General features: G+C 42.7%; 1 protein-coding gene across 7 annotated transcripts in view; it reads left to right on the forward strand.

Moving 5' to 3' along the window:
* Window positions 1–16,782, forward strand: part of SMYD3 (SET and MYND domain containing 3) — a 764,618-nt gene that overhangs the window by 742,911 nt on the left and 4,925 nt on the right. For all 7 annotated transcript variants that reach the window (XM_033199070.1, XM_033199074.1, XM_033199073.1 and 4 more), the window contains one exon: window positions 463–571. In XM_033199070.1, the coding sequence (XP_033054961.1) occupies window positions 463–571 (109 nt within the window). The remainder of the gene's footprint in view (window positions 1–462; window positions 572–16,782) is intronic.

Raw genomic sequence — 16,782 nt, forward strand, 5'->3', positions numbered from 1 at the left:
TAAAAGGGGGATGTGGCAGTATCTAGTTGGGGGATCATGAAAACTTTATTTATTCAACAAATATGTATTGAGAGGCAGTCTTCTGTTCCAGGCCTCTGCTAGTGCTCGTGCTCATGCTTCATGGAAGAGCCTGGAGGAGAAGATCAGCACCTGTTCTCCCCGCCGCATCCCTCCCAAACATCAACGCAGAGCTCCAAACTTTTGTTTCTCTTCTCTAGTGTTTATGAGGGAGACCTTCTAGTCCTATCATTTTTTTTCCCTAACACAAAACGCGGAGGAGCTGGAGACCAATTGTGGATTGTGTATTAATTCCCCTCAGTACTGCATTCTCCTGGATTGCAAAGCTAATTTCCTCATTAACATTCACAGCTGGTGTTTGCTCCTACTTTCATAGTCTCCTGACGAAATGCTGACTGCAAAGGTGAGAGCCGCTGACACTGTTTGCTGTGTGGTTTCTTCCAGGATTTTTTTCCCAGGAAGCCATCCCGTCAGAGGGGTTCAAGTGATGAAAGTTGGCAAACTGCAGCTACATCAAGGCATGTTTCCCCAAGCAATGAAGAATCTGAGACTGGTGAGTGTGCCAAGATCTCACGTAGTTCTGCCTGGCGTCCTTTTGCTCTGCCGTGGCTGGACCCCTTTGTTATTGGTTAGCAGCTCCACATGGGTGTGCATGCATACACACGCATGCCCAGTGTGTGCTGGTAAATGTTCAACAACCACTCTGGAAAAAAACCTGCTTTGTGACATTTGCCTATTTCTGTGATGCAGGCATGCCAACCATGGCCGATTTTAAATGTAGAATCAACCTTCTTGTAAAAATAATCTTAACAATTACTCTTGCACCCTGGTGCAAACCAGCCTCAGAATACCGCTGCTCCTATGCCCTCTCCACAAGGTCAACTCGTTTGTGCCTCCTCCCTGTTGCCCACAGAACACAGTCTATATCCCTTGCATGGCAAGCCCTTGACCCTCTTTGTGGCAGATCACCTTTGCAGCCTCTTCTCCCCGCCCTTCCTGTCTCCCTTTCCACCCACCCAGTGCTCACTGCTGCTCACCAGGACCCACTGTGGCCCTGAACTTCTCACTCCTCCATCTTCACACAGCTATTTCCTCTGCCTTAAACGCTCTCCCCATCACAACCCCCTGGGCTTGACAGAACTCTGTCATCCTTTCAGGCCTAACTCCAGTGTTATCTGCCGTCCTACCCCTGCAGCGCTCTGCCCACCTCTCTGCCCACCCTGCCAGGAGAGCTCTTTTCACATCGCAGTGGGCATACCTCATGGCCACCCCTACCCCTGCAGCGCTCTGCCCACCCTGCCAGGAGAGCCCTCTTCACATCGCAGTGGGCATACCTCATGGCCACCCCTACCCCTGCCCCCAGGAGAGCGTGAGGGCTTCGTGGTTATCTTGGTAACCAGCTCAGTGCCATGCAAGGGATCTGGAATTAGGAAGTGTTCATTATTGGGGGAAGGAGGAAGGAGGAAGGAGGAAGGGAAGGAGGTCCGTGAATACGGTCCTAGCAGTAAGTGTCAAGAAAGTAAATGGCAGAACTGGTTTAGAGTTGGAATACCTTGTTAAAACACGATGGCTAGTTTCACCCGCTCAGGGAGTCTCCTCTGCCCAGAGGAGCCCAGAGCTCTCTGCTCTCTGGCTTTCCCACCTCAGCAGAACTTCCTCTCCTCCAGGCATGACCCTTCCGAAGGAGAGCTCACGTGCCCACCTAGCCAGGCACCGGTGGGTCCTGTGGAGACCTGGCATGTGGGTATCACAGGAAGCACCTGACGCGTTGACAGGACCCTCTGGGCCGCCATGCCCTTGTGTGCGGAGGAGGGGCGGTGGAAGGATTGGGCATCAGGGTTGCTCAGGGCGTGTCCGGGGGCCGGCTGATCCCGTCACATTGGCAGCCGCCCACATGGACCTGAGAGAGATGACAAATGCCCGAGGGATTCTTAAAAATAAGATTTCCCCCGTGCTCATTTTTGCCCAGTGCTAGCCAGAGTGCCTTTATTTGATCTTTAAATAAAGTCAGCATGTGGCCAACAGGAGTAACACTCGGATTTCCTGAAGGCACTCAGCTCTTCCTGTTCTTTTTATCAGGTCTGGCATGTGTTTACACAGGCTGGGGGAACAACACCGCACTGTCTGTTGCAGCCTCAGGAAGAACTTTCCTTTTCTGGTCTTGGGGGTACTTAGCCAGTGGAATCAGCGAGGTACAGAAGATCCTTATTAAGGGCTTACTGTGTGAAAGTCTTGACAGAAAAACGATGTACAGGAAATTTCCTAATGTACGATATACCCAACACAGGGCCACCTGCAAGCAGATGTTCGTGAGTGATCAAACTAGACCTTTGTGTTTGTATGGGACTAGAAACTGTGAATACTGCTCGTACATACGTGATACGTGATCATACTTAGTCCTCATGACAGGTGACAGCTGTATGAGGTCAGCGGGACAAACAGGAATTCCTTCCTATTTGAAAAATGAAGGCGCTCAGGTTTGGAGACATGCGAGAACTCCCCTAAAGTCACACGAGGCAAAGCCAGGTGTATTTGTTCAATTTAATTCAACATGGTGATCAAATACTTCTGCTACTTTGGATGAGACCCAGGCTGGGTGCAGTGGCTCACATCTATAATCCCAGCACTTTGGGAGGCCGAGGCAGGCAGATCACCTGAGGTCAGGAGTTCAAGACCAGTCTGGCCAACATGATGAAACCCTGTCTCTACAAAAATACAAAAATTAGCCGAGCATGATAGCGGGTGCCTGAAATCCCAGCTGCTCAGGAGGCTGAGGTGGGAGAATCGCTTGAACCCAGGAGGCAGAGGTTACAGTGAGCTGAGATCGCACCATTGCACTCCAGCCTGGGCGACAGTGTGAGACTCTGTCTCAAAAAAAAAAAAAAAAAAAAGTATGGTGTGTACAATTTAATGGAGGAAATAAACATGTACAAGTCATTAAATCCATGCCAGAAACCAAGGCTCTGTTCTTTCCCTCTAGACTGGTCCAGTTAAATAGATGAGGCTGTCTAGTAAGATCAGTGTGTAGAAATCCCTTAAGCTCTAGCCGAACTCCTGATGCCAACTTGGGGAAAATAAGGGAAAGAAATCAGAGAAGATTTAGATTGCTTCTTTTCTTTCTGTGAAGCTTCATTCATTGCCATTGCATACGGAATTCTTGAAGGAGACATCTAAAACCTTCAGCTATAAGGACAAGCCTGAACAAACCCAGACAGACATCTCGCTATGGGTTTTCAGGATAATGTGGCCTGGGCTGATGGTACTGACCATCACCAGCCCTTCTGATGACCCTCTTACTGCCCTTTACATCCCTCATGCCCAGGTCTGTTCTGCTGCCCTCATACCCTTCTGATGAGGTTGCATCACCTCTTTCAGAAGCTTCTCTTGCTAATCATGTTAGCTTTTCCTGTTCTTGGTACCAAGGTGAAGCTCAGGCATGCACCCCGATGGATGCCAGTTGAAAGGTATTCTGGGAGCAGCATCAGATTATCTGTCGTGAGGCCTGGGGTTAAATGGTGGCCTTACCCAAACTTGCTATGTGACTTGCTACAAAAGTCATTGGGTCTCTTGCCGAGGTCTGATGATCAACCAAGGAGCAAACACGCACTCCTGGCAGAGTCATAGAAAGAGTGCAAGGATTTAGAGTCAGTAGGTCCACGTGACCTGGGAGTCTAGAAGCAGGTCAGTTTCTTCCTGCGGAAAGTCTTTCTTTCCTGAGCTTTCTCAGGACTCGGGTAACCTGGAGAGGTTTGCCTTTTGAAACTGATGTCATCTTCAGACAGGCACCCCTGGGATGCTCTTTCTTGTCTTAGAAACCCTGGAAATAATGGAATGAAATCACTTGAATAAGGTTTTTGAAGACTGAGTTTGAACAGAAATCAGAGGAGCTTCAGAAACAGAAATTTATTACAGATTCAGTTAGGCTCCAGCCTCCTCCAGGAAAGGAATCCACTTAACCCAGCTCTGATTTGGTTTAGTCTTCCGTTTCCACTGGGCTCAGCTGAAATTCTTCTGATTGCTGCCACAGGACAGTCCCGGGGTCCCTTCCTAGTGCTTCCCTCCTGCCTTCTCCTGTCTCTAATCTACTTTTATTTCTTTCCATTTATTTCTTAGAAGGCTTTTGTTTACTACTAATTTGACTTCTTGGACCTCAAGGACAGCCCATCTGGGCTGTCTTGTTAATCAGAGCTGGTTTTTTCCTGTGAATGCTGCATGCTGCAGGCTCCCTCACCCTGGCCCTAGTGGAGCTGCTTTTTAGCAAAAGTCTGGTTCCAAAACTTAGACTTCTTTCCCCTTAGTGTCCATTTTTTTTTTAAATCTGTATTTAAACTTTTTGCATCATAATTTTTCCCTTCTGTTTTAATTTTATTGAAGTATTTTATATCTTGAGCATTTTTTTTAGCTTTTTCTGCATCTAAATAGAGAGCACAAGGCCGCAAGCCCTAGAGATTGCTGCTTTTATTCCTGCCTCCGCCACCCTGATTTCCAGCCCCAGCAATGGCTGATTTCAAGCATGCAGTTCTGTTGGTCCCATGCCTTAATCTGCTACAGTGATTCTTAACCTCTTTGGTCATGTCTCTATTTAGGAATCTGATGAGACCCCCTGACTAACCAGAGAAAGGTTAAATATACACAACCTTTTGTATATTTGGTGTGGATGGCGGCTTCAGAGGCTCCCTGAAGCCCTTCCGTGGACTAAGTGTCCGTGGTGTCTAGGTTAAAAAGCCCTCCTCTAAACACTTAACATCATACTTTACCGTGAGGTGGGAGGGAAAGAGGTAGAATAAGAAGGCATACAGAGACGATGTTCCATAATTGTCACTAATATCTTCAAAGAGTTGTTTGGAAGCCCCTAGCTCTGATGTTTATGAATGGTTCCTACTGACCTCCAAATAGAGAATAATAGTTCTGAGAGTGTGTTTTTCAACCAAAAAAGAGAAAAGAAAATAACGGATAAAATGCAAACACAGTGATTAAGCCGTGTTATGGGCAATAAGCAGAAATTTACCTACCAGGGAGTATAAGATCAGTAGTAACAAGGAGTCAAAGAGGGAACGTGAACTTGTACCTCCACCTGGCAGTAATAGGGTGTCATCACCTCATTCTCTTGCTGGAGTGATGTCGGAGAAAGCCACTAAAGCAGGTTGAGGTAAAATTCAGAGTCTCATAACAGAATACTCAGAATGTCTGTGCTTCGGTTAAAAATCACTCACTGTGACAAGAACCAGGAATATCTCAATCTTAATGAAAATCAAAGCAATTAGTAGATGCCGATTCCAAGATAACAGAGATGTTAGAATAATCTGACAGATTTTAAAGCAGCCATGATAAAAATGCTTCATCAGGGAATTACAAACACCCTCAAAATAAATGGAAAAAGTAGAAAATCTCAGTTAAGTAGAAGCCATAAAGAAGACACAAATAGAAATTTAAGAACTGATAAATATAATAATCAAAATAAACAGAAGGGAGCTCCACAACAGAATGGAGGAAACAGAGGAATGAATTGGTAAATATGAAGATAAGACAATTGAAACTGCCCAACCTGAAAAACAGAAAAAAATACTGAAGAAAAAGTGAAATTGAACGGTGCCTCAGAGGATCAATAACAAAAAGATCTAACATTGGAGTCCCAGAAAGAGAAGTAAAAGAGGGTGAGGTGGAAAACGTGCTTGAAGAAATAATGGTGGAGGCATCCAAATTGGAAAGGATAAAATAAAATTATCTCTATATACAGATAATATGATCTCATATGGAGAAAGCTCTATAGATTACACACACACACCAAAAAATGTTACAACTAATAAGTGAAATTAAGCAAGGTAGCAGGATGCAAATCAACACACAAAAATCAGTTGTATTTCTTTTTTTTTTTTTTGAGACGGAATCTCGCTCTGTCACCCAGGCTGGAGTGTAGTGGTGCAATCTTGGCTCACAAAAATCAGTTGTATTTCTAAACATGAAAAATCAACAATTCGAAAACAAAATTAAGAGAGTAATGCCATTTGCAGTAACACAAAACTGAATAACACACTCAATTATTCTCCATGAAGAAGGCACAAATAAGGAGAATTACATCTCATGTTCCTAGGTTGGAAGACTTAGTATTATTAAGATGTCAGTGTTACCCAAAATGATCTTCAGATTCAATGCAATCTCTATCAGAATCCCAATGGCTTTTTTGGGGAAGAAATAGAAAAACACATCTTGAAATATATATGGAACTCCAAATAGCCAAAAGCAGTCTTGAAAAAGAAGAACAAATATGGAGAACTCACAGTTCTTGATTTTAAAATTTATGAGAAAGCTACAGTAGTCAAAACAGAGTGATACTGGCATAGATGGACATATAGACCAATGGAATAGAATAGAGAGCCCAGAAATAAACCGCCGCATATATGGTCAAATGATTTTCAACATGGATGCCAAGACCACTCAATGGAAAAAGGACGGTGTCTTCAACAAATAGTGTTGGGGAAACTATGTCCACATGCAAAAGAGTAAAGTTAGGCCCTTACCTAACACCATATAAAGGATCAAAGACCTAAACATAAGATCAAAAGCTTCTACTAGACTCTTAGAAGAACACATTAAGGAAAAAGCCTCATGACATTGGACATAGTAATGATTTCTTGGATATGGCACCAAAGGTACAGTCTACAAAAGAAAATATAAACAAATTAGACTTCACCAAAATTAAACACTTTTGGGCATCAAAGCATACCATCAACAGAATAAAAAGCAGCCCATAGAATGGGATATATACATACAATGGAATATTATTCAACCTTAAGGAATAAAATTATGACACATGCTACACATAAATGAACCTTGAAGGCATTATGCAAAGTGAAATAAGCCTAACAGAGAAGAACAAATATCATATTATTCCACTTATATGAGGTACCTAGAACAGTCAAATACCTAGAGACAGAAGTAGAACAGTGGTTGCCAGAGTTTGAAGGGAGGAGGGGACGGGAAGTTACTGTTTAATGGGTACACAGTTTCAGTACAGCATGATACAAAAGTTATGGATAGTAGTAATGGTTGCACAACAATGTAAGTGTACTTAATACTACTCAAGAGTTAAAAATAGTTAAAATGGTAACTATTAGTGTTTTGTGTGCTTTACCACATTGTTTTTTAAAAAAAGAATAGTGGAAAACTCTCCAAATTTGGCAGGAGACATAAACCTGTAGATTCAAGAAGCTAAGTGAACCCTGAACAGTATAAACCAAAAGCAGTTCACACCAAGACTGTGGATCATACTCAAACTTCTGAAAACTAAACACACACACACAAATGTAAGTCCTAAAAGCAACAAGAGAAAAATGACAACTTACCTGTACAGGAAAAACAATTTGAATGACAGTGATTTTTCTCATCAGAAACCACAGAAGCCAGATGAAAGTAGCATGTTTTTTTTCAAGTATTGAAAGAAAAGAACTGATAACCCAAAACTTAGGTTGCCCTTAGAATTTATCTTGTCCAGCAAAAATACCCTTCAGGAATGAAGAAGAAATCAAGACATTTTCAGGTGAAGGAAAACTAAAAGAACTTATCACTAGCAGACTTACTGTAAAAGAATGGCTAAAGAAGTTCTCTAAACAGAAAGAAAAGGATAAAAGAAGGCTCTTGGAACATCAGGAAAGAAGAAAGAATATGGTCAGCAAGAATGTGGGTAAGTAAAATGATCTTTCCTTGTCCCTTTGAGTTTTCTAGATTGTTTGATAGTTGAAGCAAAAATTATAACATTATCTGATACGATTCTAAATGTATGTAGTAGAAATATTTCGGGCAATTGTATTCCAAATGGGGGAGTGGGGGAGGGTAAAATGGAAAGGGAAGTAAGGTTTGTACACTTGAGTTCAACTGGTAAAATGACACTAGTAAACTATGATAAGGTATATACATATATATGTGTGTATATATATACATATATGTGTGTATATATATACATACATAGGTATATTACATATAAGTTATGTATACATATATATGTGTGTGTGTGTATATATATAATATATGTAAATAATAAGACCAGGAGTAACCACAAAACTATATAAAGTAATACACTCAAAAGCAATGAAATTCTAAAAAAAGTTTAACCCACAGGAATGCAGGAAAAAGAAACAAAAAGAGAGCAAATGAAAAACAAAAAATTAAATGGCAGATTTAAGCCCTACTGTATTAATGATAACATTGTAAATTATGTAAGTGGTCTATGTAAACGGTGTAAATTGCCTAAATATACCAATTAAAAGACAGAGATTAGTAGAAAAGATTTTTAACACATGACCCAAGCGTATGTTGTCTGTAAGAATTCTTTTTAAATAGAATTATACAAATAGGTTGAAAGCAAAAGGATGGAAAGAAATGTATTATAAAAACACAATCACAAGAAACCTGGAGTAGCTCTATCAATATTAAGTAAAGGAGACTTCAGAGCAAAGAAAATGTTATGAGAGACAGAGAGGGACATTGTATAATGAAGAAAAGGCCAGTCTACCAAAGGACATAGCAGTACTAAATATGTATGCACCAAATAACACAGTTACAAAACACGAGAAACAAAAACTGATAGAACTGAAAGGAGAAATGAACAGACAGATAAGCACAGCTGGGAACATCAAACCTCCTCTGTCAACAGTTGGTAGAACAACTAGACAGAAACTCAGCAAGGATACAAAAGAATTCTGTAACACCATCAACCCGCGGGATCTGACATTTAGAAAACACTTTACCCAACAATAACAGAATGCACATTTTTAAAGTAACTATAGTACAACAAGAGACCATTTCATGCCATAAAACAGATCTCAATAAACATAAAAACATTCAAGTTAATACACAGTAAATTATCTGACCACAATGGAATTAAATTAGAAATCAGTAGCAGTATTTGGAAACCAAACGCACAGCTTCTAGCTCTGTGTCTGGCACAGCACATTGTACAACACGTTGGGACTTGCGTTGCTCTTAGAATTTATCTTGTCCAGTCTTATTATTTAGCTGAGGAAACATAACTTCTTCAGGGTCTCTCAGGGCTTAATAAAGATTGATTGATTGAACAGTGGCACAACAGCAATGCTTCTTCTGGAATGGTTACTACCACTGGAAAGCAGACCTGAGCTCACCACATCTGTAATCCCTCCTAAGGGTCCCGTGAGCCAGCTGGTTCCTCCCTCCTCTGGGTGCCCCAGCACTTTGCATCTCTGGTGAACACACACTGTTCCACTGTAATGATCTGGTATTTACTTTCTGTCCCTCTGACTATGCCAGAGCTTCTCCCAGGGCAAGGGCCACGTTTTATTCATTACAGCTGCTCAGACAGTATTGAGTGAATGAATGGGTAGATGTTATCTCTAAGGAAATTCTGCCTCCCAAGAGGACAGATTTCTCCAGCAGAATGTACACTTGGAGGGTTATCCAAGGTGTAGAATAGAGTGGGGTTTCCAGGGGTGCTGCTGAGCTGAGGTGGGTCATCAAAGTCTTTGGGTTCTCTGCTGTCTTTGCAAAGGGCTTTTTGTGCCTCCAGAGCTGCTTAATGTGTTGTACCTCTTGCTTCTTGCATTTCCTCCTTTGAATGCCCCAGACCAGCTTCCTCCTCCCTGTGCCCCACCCTCTGCTTTTCTTTTTTTTAATTATTATTATTTTATTTTATTTTGTTTTTTGAGACGGAGTCTCGCTCTGTCGCCCAGGCTGGTGTGCAGTGGCCGGATCTCAGCTCACTGCAAGCTCCACCTCCTGGGTTTATGCCATTCTCCTGCCTCAGCCTCCTGAGTAGCTGGGACTACAGGTGCCCGTTACCTCACCTGGCTAGTTTTTTGTATCTTTTTAAGTAGAGACGGGGTTTCACCGTGTTAGCCAGGATGGTCTCGATCTCCTGACCTCGTGATCCGCCCATCTCAGCCTCCCAAAGTGCTGGGATTACAGGCGTGAGCCACCACATCCAGCCATCTCTGCTTTTCTTTCATTCAGAGATGGGCAGAATAAGGAAATCTGCTATATTTTTTCCTGTTGTGATTTGATTCTAGGGGTTCTTATCGTGCATACATTTCTTTTCCCTCTGATTTTATATCCATATTTAAATTATACTTGGGAAGTCACTTACTGGATTCCTCAAGCTCACAGTAGAAACTGTTTGAGAGCCTTGATAAGCTTAATATATTCATATTAAAATTAATAGGAAAGGTATATTGTTTCCAACATGATGATTTGATATAATTCATTTTATTTAATATATGACCAAAATTCTAAAATTACTTAAAAAAAAGCAGATGTGATGAAATTGAAATCAAGTCTGGGGACTCTTTCTCTATTACTGAGTTAACTGTATGCCTGTCATGTGGCAGACAATCTATGCTGCTCTTCTCATGTGACATTTCGAGTCTGGATGTGGGTGCAGCAGGCACCCTCCTTGGAGGCTTCAAGTGAGTGCTCTGTGGAAGATTATGTGCAGGCTCTTTTTAAATGCTACCATTAAAAAAAATAAAATTTAATGGAAAGAGATAAGCTTTTCCCAACACCAGCCTGCTCCAATTTTATATTTCCTTAATCTGTTTTATATGCTGCTGCAGGAAATTAAACCAAAATTGTCCTCTCTGACATGCGCATGTGTGACAGATGGGAGCGGTAGAAGGGAGACATACACACAGCTACTAGCAACAATTGCTCTGGTTTGTCAGAAATTTATTGTAACTTTTGTGGGGGATGATAATGTGAGGGGAAGCCCTCCTCATCTTCCTGCTGTGCTGAAACGCTGTGCCTGGGGCCACACAGGGCCCTCTTCTTCCATCATTGAGAACTGTCTGCCCCAGCTCAGCCATAGGCCCAGGTGATGTTCAAGACAAGGACCAGATGTCCTTATCGCCAGGTCTGAATTGCAGCTTCCTGCTGACCCGTGTCACGCCATTCATCCACGCACACGTGCGCACACACAGTCACTAACATGTTTTGCACATTACTGAATCCTACGGCTTGCTTCTCTTTTTTTCTCTCCCTTTCTTATCTACATCTGCCCATCGCTCAAAGTACAACGTTTGCTTGTTAATTAAATCTGTAATCAGTTGTTTGTTTTTGTTTTTGTTTTCAGTCACTTCAGATTAGTTCTCTGCCCCTACCCATACCCATTTCCGCTCTGTTTCTAGCCACTCTATGGACAAGATCCTCTAAACGTAGTATCTCAGACTACACACACATGCCCGAGGGTTGCCCCTGCTCCCCTTTGCGACTGGTAATGCATTCACCTTTAAGTAAGAGAACGCAGAACACGACCAGCAGCATCTTGACGAGGAAGGCACCTGTGTCCCCTCAGGGTGTCTCAGCAGCCGTGTCCAGGAGAGCCTCTGCGCCTCTCCCTGGTCACTGCAATCTGCTCATAGTGGGAGGCTCCTCTGTGCAGTCATGGAATGGACGCACTGGGTTGAGTCCTGAGAGCCGGGAGGTCATCCTCCTCCTAACTCTCGGGCCAGGGGACCTCAGGAAGCACTTCCTTCCGTAACAAGAGGGTGTTGGACTGGATGATCGTTCTGGTCTTGCCTCAAGGAAGCAGACTGGGACATGGATGTGAAGCTGGGGGAAGGCCAGGCAACTCCCACTTCCTGGCTGTGGCTCTAATTCCAGAATGACTGAGGAACTGGAAGTAGTTATCCTACTGTGGGATGGGCAGGTCTGCCCCTTCCGTGAACAGGAATATACTGGCTCAGTGGCAGTTAACTTCGGCCCTTGAGGAGTAGACCTTATTCTTAAAGCTGCAAAAGAGGAGAAAGTGAAACTCACCACTGGAACTGGAAGAAAAGAGCGAGGAAGGAAGACTGGAGTCTGTAGTATGTTCAGAAGCATGCCGATGAACTTACGTTGTCGAAGTGGTAAGAAGATGGCTTTGTCATTCAGCCTCTGAGTCAAGTCAGAGAGAAGCACAGATCATTCTTCAGATGGGCAGCCTGGGGAATGTAACCAGGAGGGCAAAAAAGAGGCTGGTCTGGAAGTTCTGAGCAACAAGGCCAGGCCTTCAGCCAGCCGAGGGCGTCTGTGAGGGCAGGGAGGGAGGTGAGGCTGAGCAGGTTAGGCCTGGCCTTTTTCAGCGTGGAGAGTTATGCCCCTCTCTGCAAAGATCTTTCCGGGCAGTGATTCTGTCCCATTCATCTTCCTTTGCCAGATCACAAGCATTCTGGCTCTCTGTTGAGTAAAAGGGAAGAGAACATCTAAGAGTGCTTTCAAGAAAGAGAATTTCCCATGAAGCCTCTCTGATCTGAGGAACCTTCTCTTTCCGCAATCGTGCTGTCACACAGGTCTCTGCCTCAGACCTGAAGATGTCCAGAGCAGCGGTGGTTCCAGGGCAGTGTGGAGAAAAGAGAATAAAACATGAGGCATGTGCTCCATGAATAGCATCAAACATTTGTTTTTAATCTTCTGCCCAGAGGAATCTCCTACAGCTGGACTGCTGGCAAGGTGGGGGCTGGTTCCAACTCCTCCCCTGCACTCCTGGACAGACCCCTGCCTGGGGATTTGCTGGCAGATGCTGTGCACCCACCAAGCAGACTTGCTCGCGTGAATAGGAAGTGAATTCCCACCGCCAGCATCTCAGCTCCAGCCACCTTCTGGGCTTTGCAGCTGGTGAGGGGCCAGACTGCCAGTGCAGCTTCACAACTGGACTCTGAGAACAGAGCTGTCTTCCAGGCTGACAGGACCAGGGTCTGAGGCGCTGGCCCTTTCTCTCTCTCTCTCTCGGTCTCTTTCTCTTGTCTCTTTCTCTTTCTCTGTCTGTCTCTTTCTCTTTCTCTCTCTGTCTCTCTTTCCCTTTTCTCTTTTTCTTTCTCTCTCTCGCTTTTCTCTTTCTCTCTGTCTCTTTCTTTCTGTCTCTTTCTCTTTCCCTCTCTCTCTCTGTCTCTCTCTCTCTCTCTCTCTTTTCTCTTTCTCTGTCCTCTCTCTCTCTGTGTCTCTCTTTCTCTTTCTTTCTCTCTCTCTCTCTCTTTCTCTTTTCTCTCTCTCTGCAGGAAATCTAGCCCCACTCTGTCTGCCTGTTTTCCTTCCAGCCTAAAGGGAAGATTAAAGAGGTGAAAACAGCCAGAAGCAGAGGTTGAAAGTACCGTCCACCTGAAATGCTTTGTTTCTCGAAGCTTCAGTCTTTTTCAATATGGAATTGAAAGTTTTACTGCATGCCTCATAGTAAAATGCAGGTGTCTCACTACATCACCACCAAGGTCTAAAATCTCTGTGGTTTTCAAGATGTTCATGCTCAAGAATTCCACCTCCTGGGAGTTGCTCTTCAGCAAATATCCAAGAAAGGCCAAGAATATGTTCTGGCAGATCTGCATCATATCATCATAAACAATTGAAAGTGATCTAAATTTCCAGGAGCAGCTTAGTCAATAATGGTCTATAAACATGATGGAATTCATTATATACAACCATTAAAATGGTAATTATGCTGGCTATAAATTAACATTGAATAATGAGTAGTTGCTGCTATTTGTTGAGAGTTTGCTCTATGAGTTGGTTTCAACTCTGAGGACATGTTGGAATCTCCTGGGGCCCAGGCCTCATTGCTGGAGAGCAGGCTTCAGCTGTGGATGTGTAGGGTCTGGGCCTGGCTATCTCTCTCGAAGCTCCCTGGCTGATCCTACTGTGTAGCTTGCCTGAGAGCCTCAGTGCCACTTGCAGGTACTTTGGGTGCGTTAACAACCACCAGAGTCATATCTTTACAAGTTTCCTGGGCACGTTTACATCAAATGCAGTGGTTCTGTTTTCCCTTCCTTCTCCCAAGCCCACCTCGCCCTCCATTTGGGCAGGGCAGGATAATATTGCTTATCTCTTACTTATTACAAAAATTTTTTTTTCTTTTTTTTTTTTATTATACTTTAAGTTCTAGGGTACATGTGCACAACGTGCAGGTTTGTTACATATGTATACATGTGCCATGTTGGTGTGCTGCACCCATTAACTCGTCATTTACATTAGGTATATCTCCTAATGCTATCCCGTCCCCCTCCCCCCACCCCACAACAGGCCCCGGTGTGTGATGTTCCCCTTCCTGTGTCCAAGTGTTCTCATTGTTCAATTCCCACCTGTGAGTGAGAACATGCGGTGTTTGGTTTTCGGTCCTTGCAATAGTTTGCTGAGAATGATGGTTTCTAGCTGCATCCATGTCCCTGCAAAGGACATGAACTCATCCTTTTTTATGGCTGCATAGTATTCCATGGTGTATATGTGCCACATTTTCTTAATCCAGTCTATCATTGATGGATATTTGGGTTGGTTCCAAGTCTTTGCTATTGTGAATAGTGCCGCAATAAACATATATGTGCATGTGTCTTTATAGCAGCATGATTTATGATCCTTTGGGTATATACCTAGTAATGGGATGGCTGGGTCAAATGGTATTTCTAGTTCTAGTTCCTTGAGGAATCACCACACTGTCTTCCAAAATGGTTGAACTAGTTTACAGTCCCACCAACAGTGTAAAACTGTTCCTGTTTGTCCACATCCTCTCCAGCACCTGTTGTTTCCTGACTTTTTAATGAATGCCATTCTAACTGGTGTGAGATGGTATCTCATTGTGGTTTTGATTTGCATTTCTCTGATGGCTAGTGATGATGAGCATTTTTTCTTATGTCTGTTGGCTGCATAAATGTCTTCTTTTGAGAAGTGTCTGTTCATATCCTCTGCCCACTTTTTGATAGGGTTGTTTGTTTTATTCTTGTATATTTGTTTGAGTTCTTTGTAGGTTCTGGATATTAGCCCTTTGTCAGATGAGTAGATTGCAAAAATTTTCTCCCATTCTCTAGGTTGCCTGTTCACTCTGATGGTAGTTTCTTTTGTTGTGCAGAAGCTCTTTAGTTTAATTAGATGCCATTTGTCAGTTTTGGCTTTTGTTGCCATTGCTTTTGGTGTTTTAGACATGAAGTCCTTGCCCATGCCTATGTCCTGAATGGTATTGCCTAGGTTCTCTTCTGGGGTTTTTATGGTTTTACATCTAACATTTAAGTCTTTAATCTATCTTGAATTAATTTTTGTATAAGGTGTAAGAAAGGGATCCAGTTTCAGCTTTCTACATATGGCTACCCAGTTTTCCCAGCACCATTTATTAAATAGGAAATTCTTTCCCCATTGCTTGTTTTCGTCAGGTTTGTCAGAGATCAGATGGTTGTAGATGTGTGGTATTATTTCTGAGGGCTCTGTTCTGTTCCATTGGTCTATATCTCTGTTTTGGTACCAGTACCATGCTGTTTTTGTTACTGTAGCCTTGTAGTATAGTTTGAAGTCAGGTAGCGTGATGCCTCCAGTTTTATTCTTTTAGCTTAGGATTGTCTTGGCAATGTGGGCTCTTTTTTGGTTCCATATGAACTTTAAAGTGGTTTTTTCCAATTCTGTGAAGAAAGTCATTGGTAGCTTGATGGGAATGGCATTGAATGTATACATTACCTTGGGCAGCATGGCCATTTTCACAGTGTTGATTCTTCCTATCCGTGAGCATGGGATGTTCTTCCATTTGTTTGTGTCCTCTTTTATTTCATTGAGCAGTGGTTTGTAGTTCTCCTTGAAGAGGTCCTTCACATCCCTTTTAAGTTGTATTTCTAGGTATTTTATTCTCTTTGAAGCAATTGTGAATGGGAGTTCATTCATGATTTGTCTCTCTGTTTGTCTGTTATTGGTGTATAAGAATGTTTGTGATTTTGCACATTGATTTTGTATCCTGAGACTTTGCTGAAGTTGCTTATCAGCTTGGGAGATTTTGGGCTGAGACAATGGGGTTTTCTAAATATACAATCATGTCATCTGCAAGCAGGGACAATTTGACTTCCTCTTTTCCTAATTGAATACCCTTTATTTCTTTCTCCTGCCTGATTACCCTAGCCAGAACTTCCAACACTATGTTGAATAGGAGTGGTGAGAGAGGGCATCCCTGTCTTGTGCCAGTTTTCAAAGGGAATGCTTCCAGTTTTTGTCCATTTAGTATGATACTGGCTGTGGGTTTGTCATAAATAGCTCTTATTATTTTGAGATATGTTCCATCAACACCTAATTTATTGAGCGTTTTTAGCATGAAGGGCTGTTGAAGTTTGTCAAAGGCCTTTTCTGCATCTATTGAGATAATCATGTGGTTCTTGTCTTTGGTTCTGTTTATATGCTGGATTACGTTTATTGATTTGCATATGTTGAACCAGCCTTGCATCCCAGAGATGAAGCCCACTTGATCATGGTAGATAAGCTTTTTGATGTGCTGCTGAATTCAGTTTGCCAGTATTTTATTGAGGATTTTTGCATCGATGTTCATCAGGGATATTGGTTTAAAATTCTCTTTTATTGTTGTGTCTCTGCCAGGCTTTGGTATCAGGATGATGCTGGCCTCAAAAAATGAGTTAGGGAGGATTCCCGCTTTTGCTATTGTTTGGAGTAGTTTCAGAAGGAATGGTACCAGCTCCTCCTTGTACCTCTGGTAGAATTCAGCTGTGAATTCGTGTGGTCCTGGACTTTTTTTGGCTGGTATGCTATTAATTATTGCCTCAATTTTGAAGCCTGTTATTGGTCTATTCAGGGATTCAACTTCTTCCTGGTTTAGTCTTGGGAGGGTGTATGTGTCCAGGAATTTACCCATTTCTTCTAGATTTTCTAGTTTATTTGCATAGAGGTATTTATAGTGTTCTCTGATTCTAGTTTGTATTTCTGTGGGATTGGTGGTGATATCCCCTTTATCATTTTTTTGTTGTGTCTATTTGATTCTTCTCTCTTTTCTTCTTTATTAGTCTTGCTAGCGGTCTG

Source organism: Trachypithecus francoisi, unplaced genomic scaffold (genome assembly GCF_009764315.1).
Source record: "Trachypithecus francoisi isolate TF-2019V2 unplaced genomic scaffold, Tfra_2.0 Lachesis_group5, whole genome shotgun sequence".
Classification (NCBI taxonomy): domain Eukaryota; kingdom Metazoa; phylum Chordata; class Mammalia; order Primates; family Cercopithecidae; genus Trachypithecus; species Trachypithecus francoisi.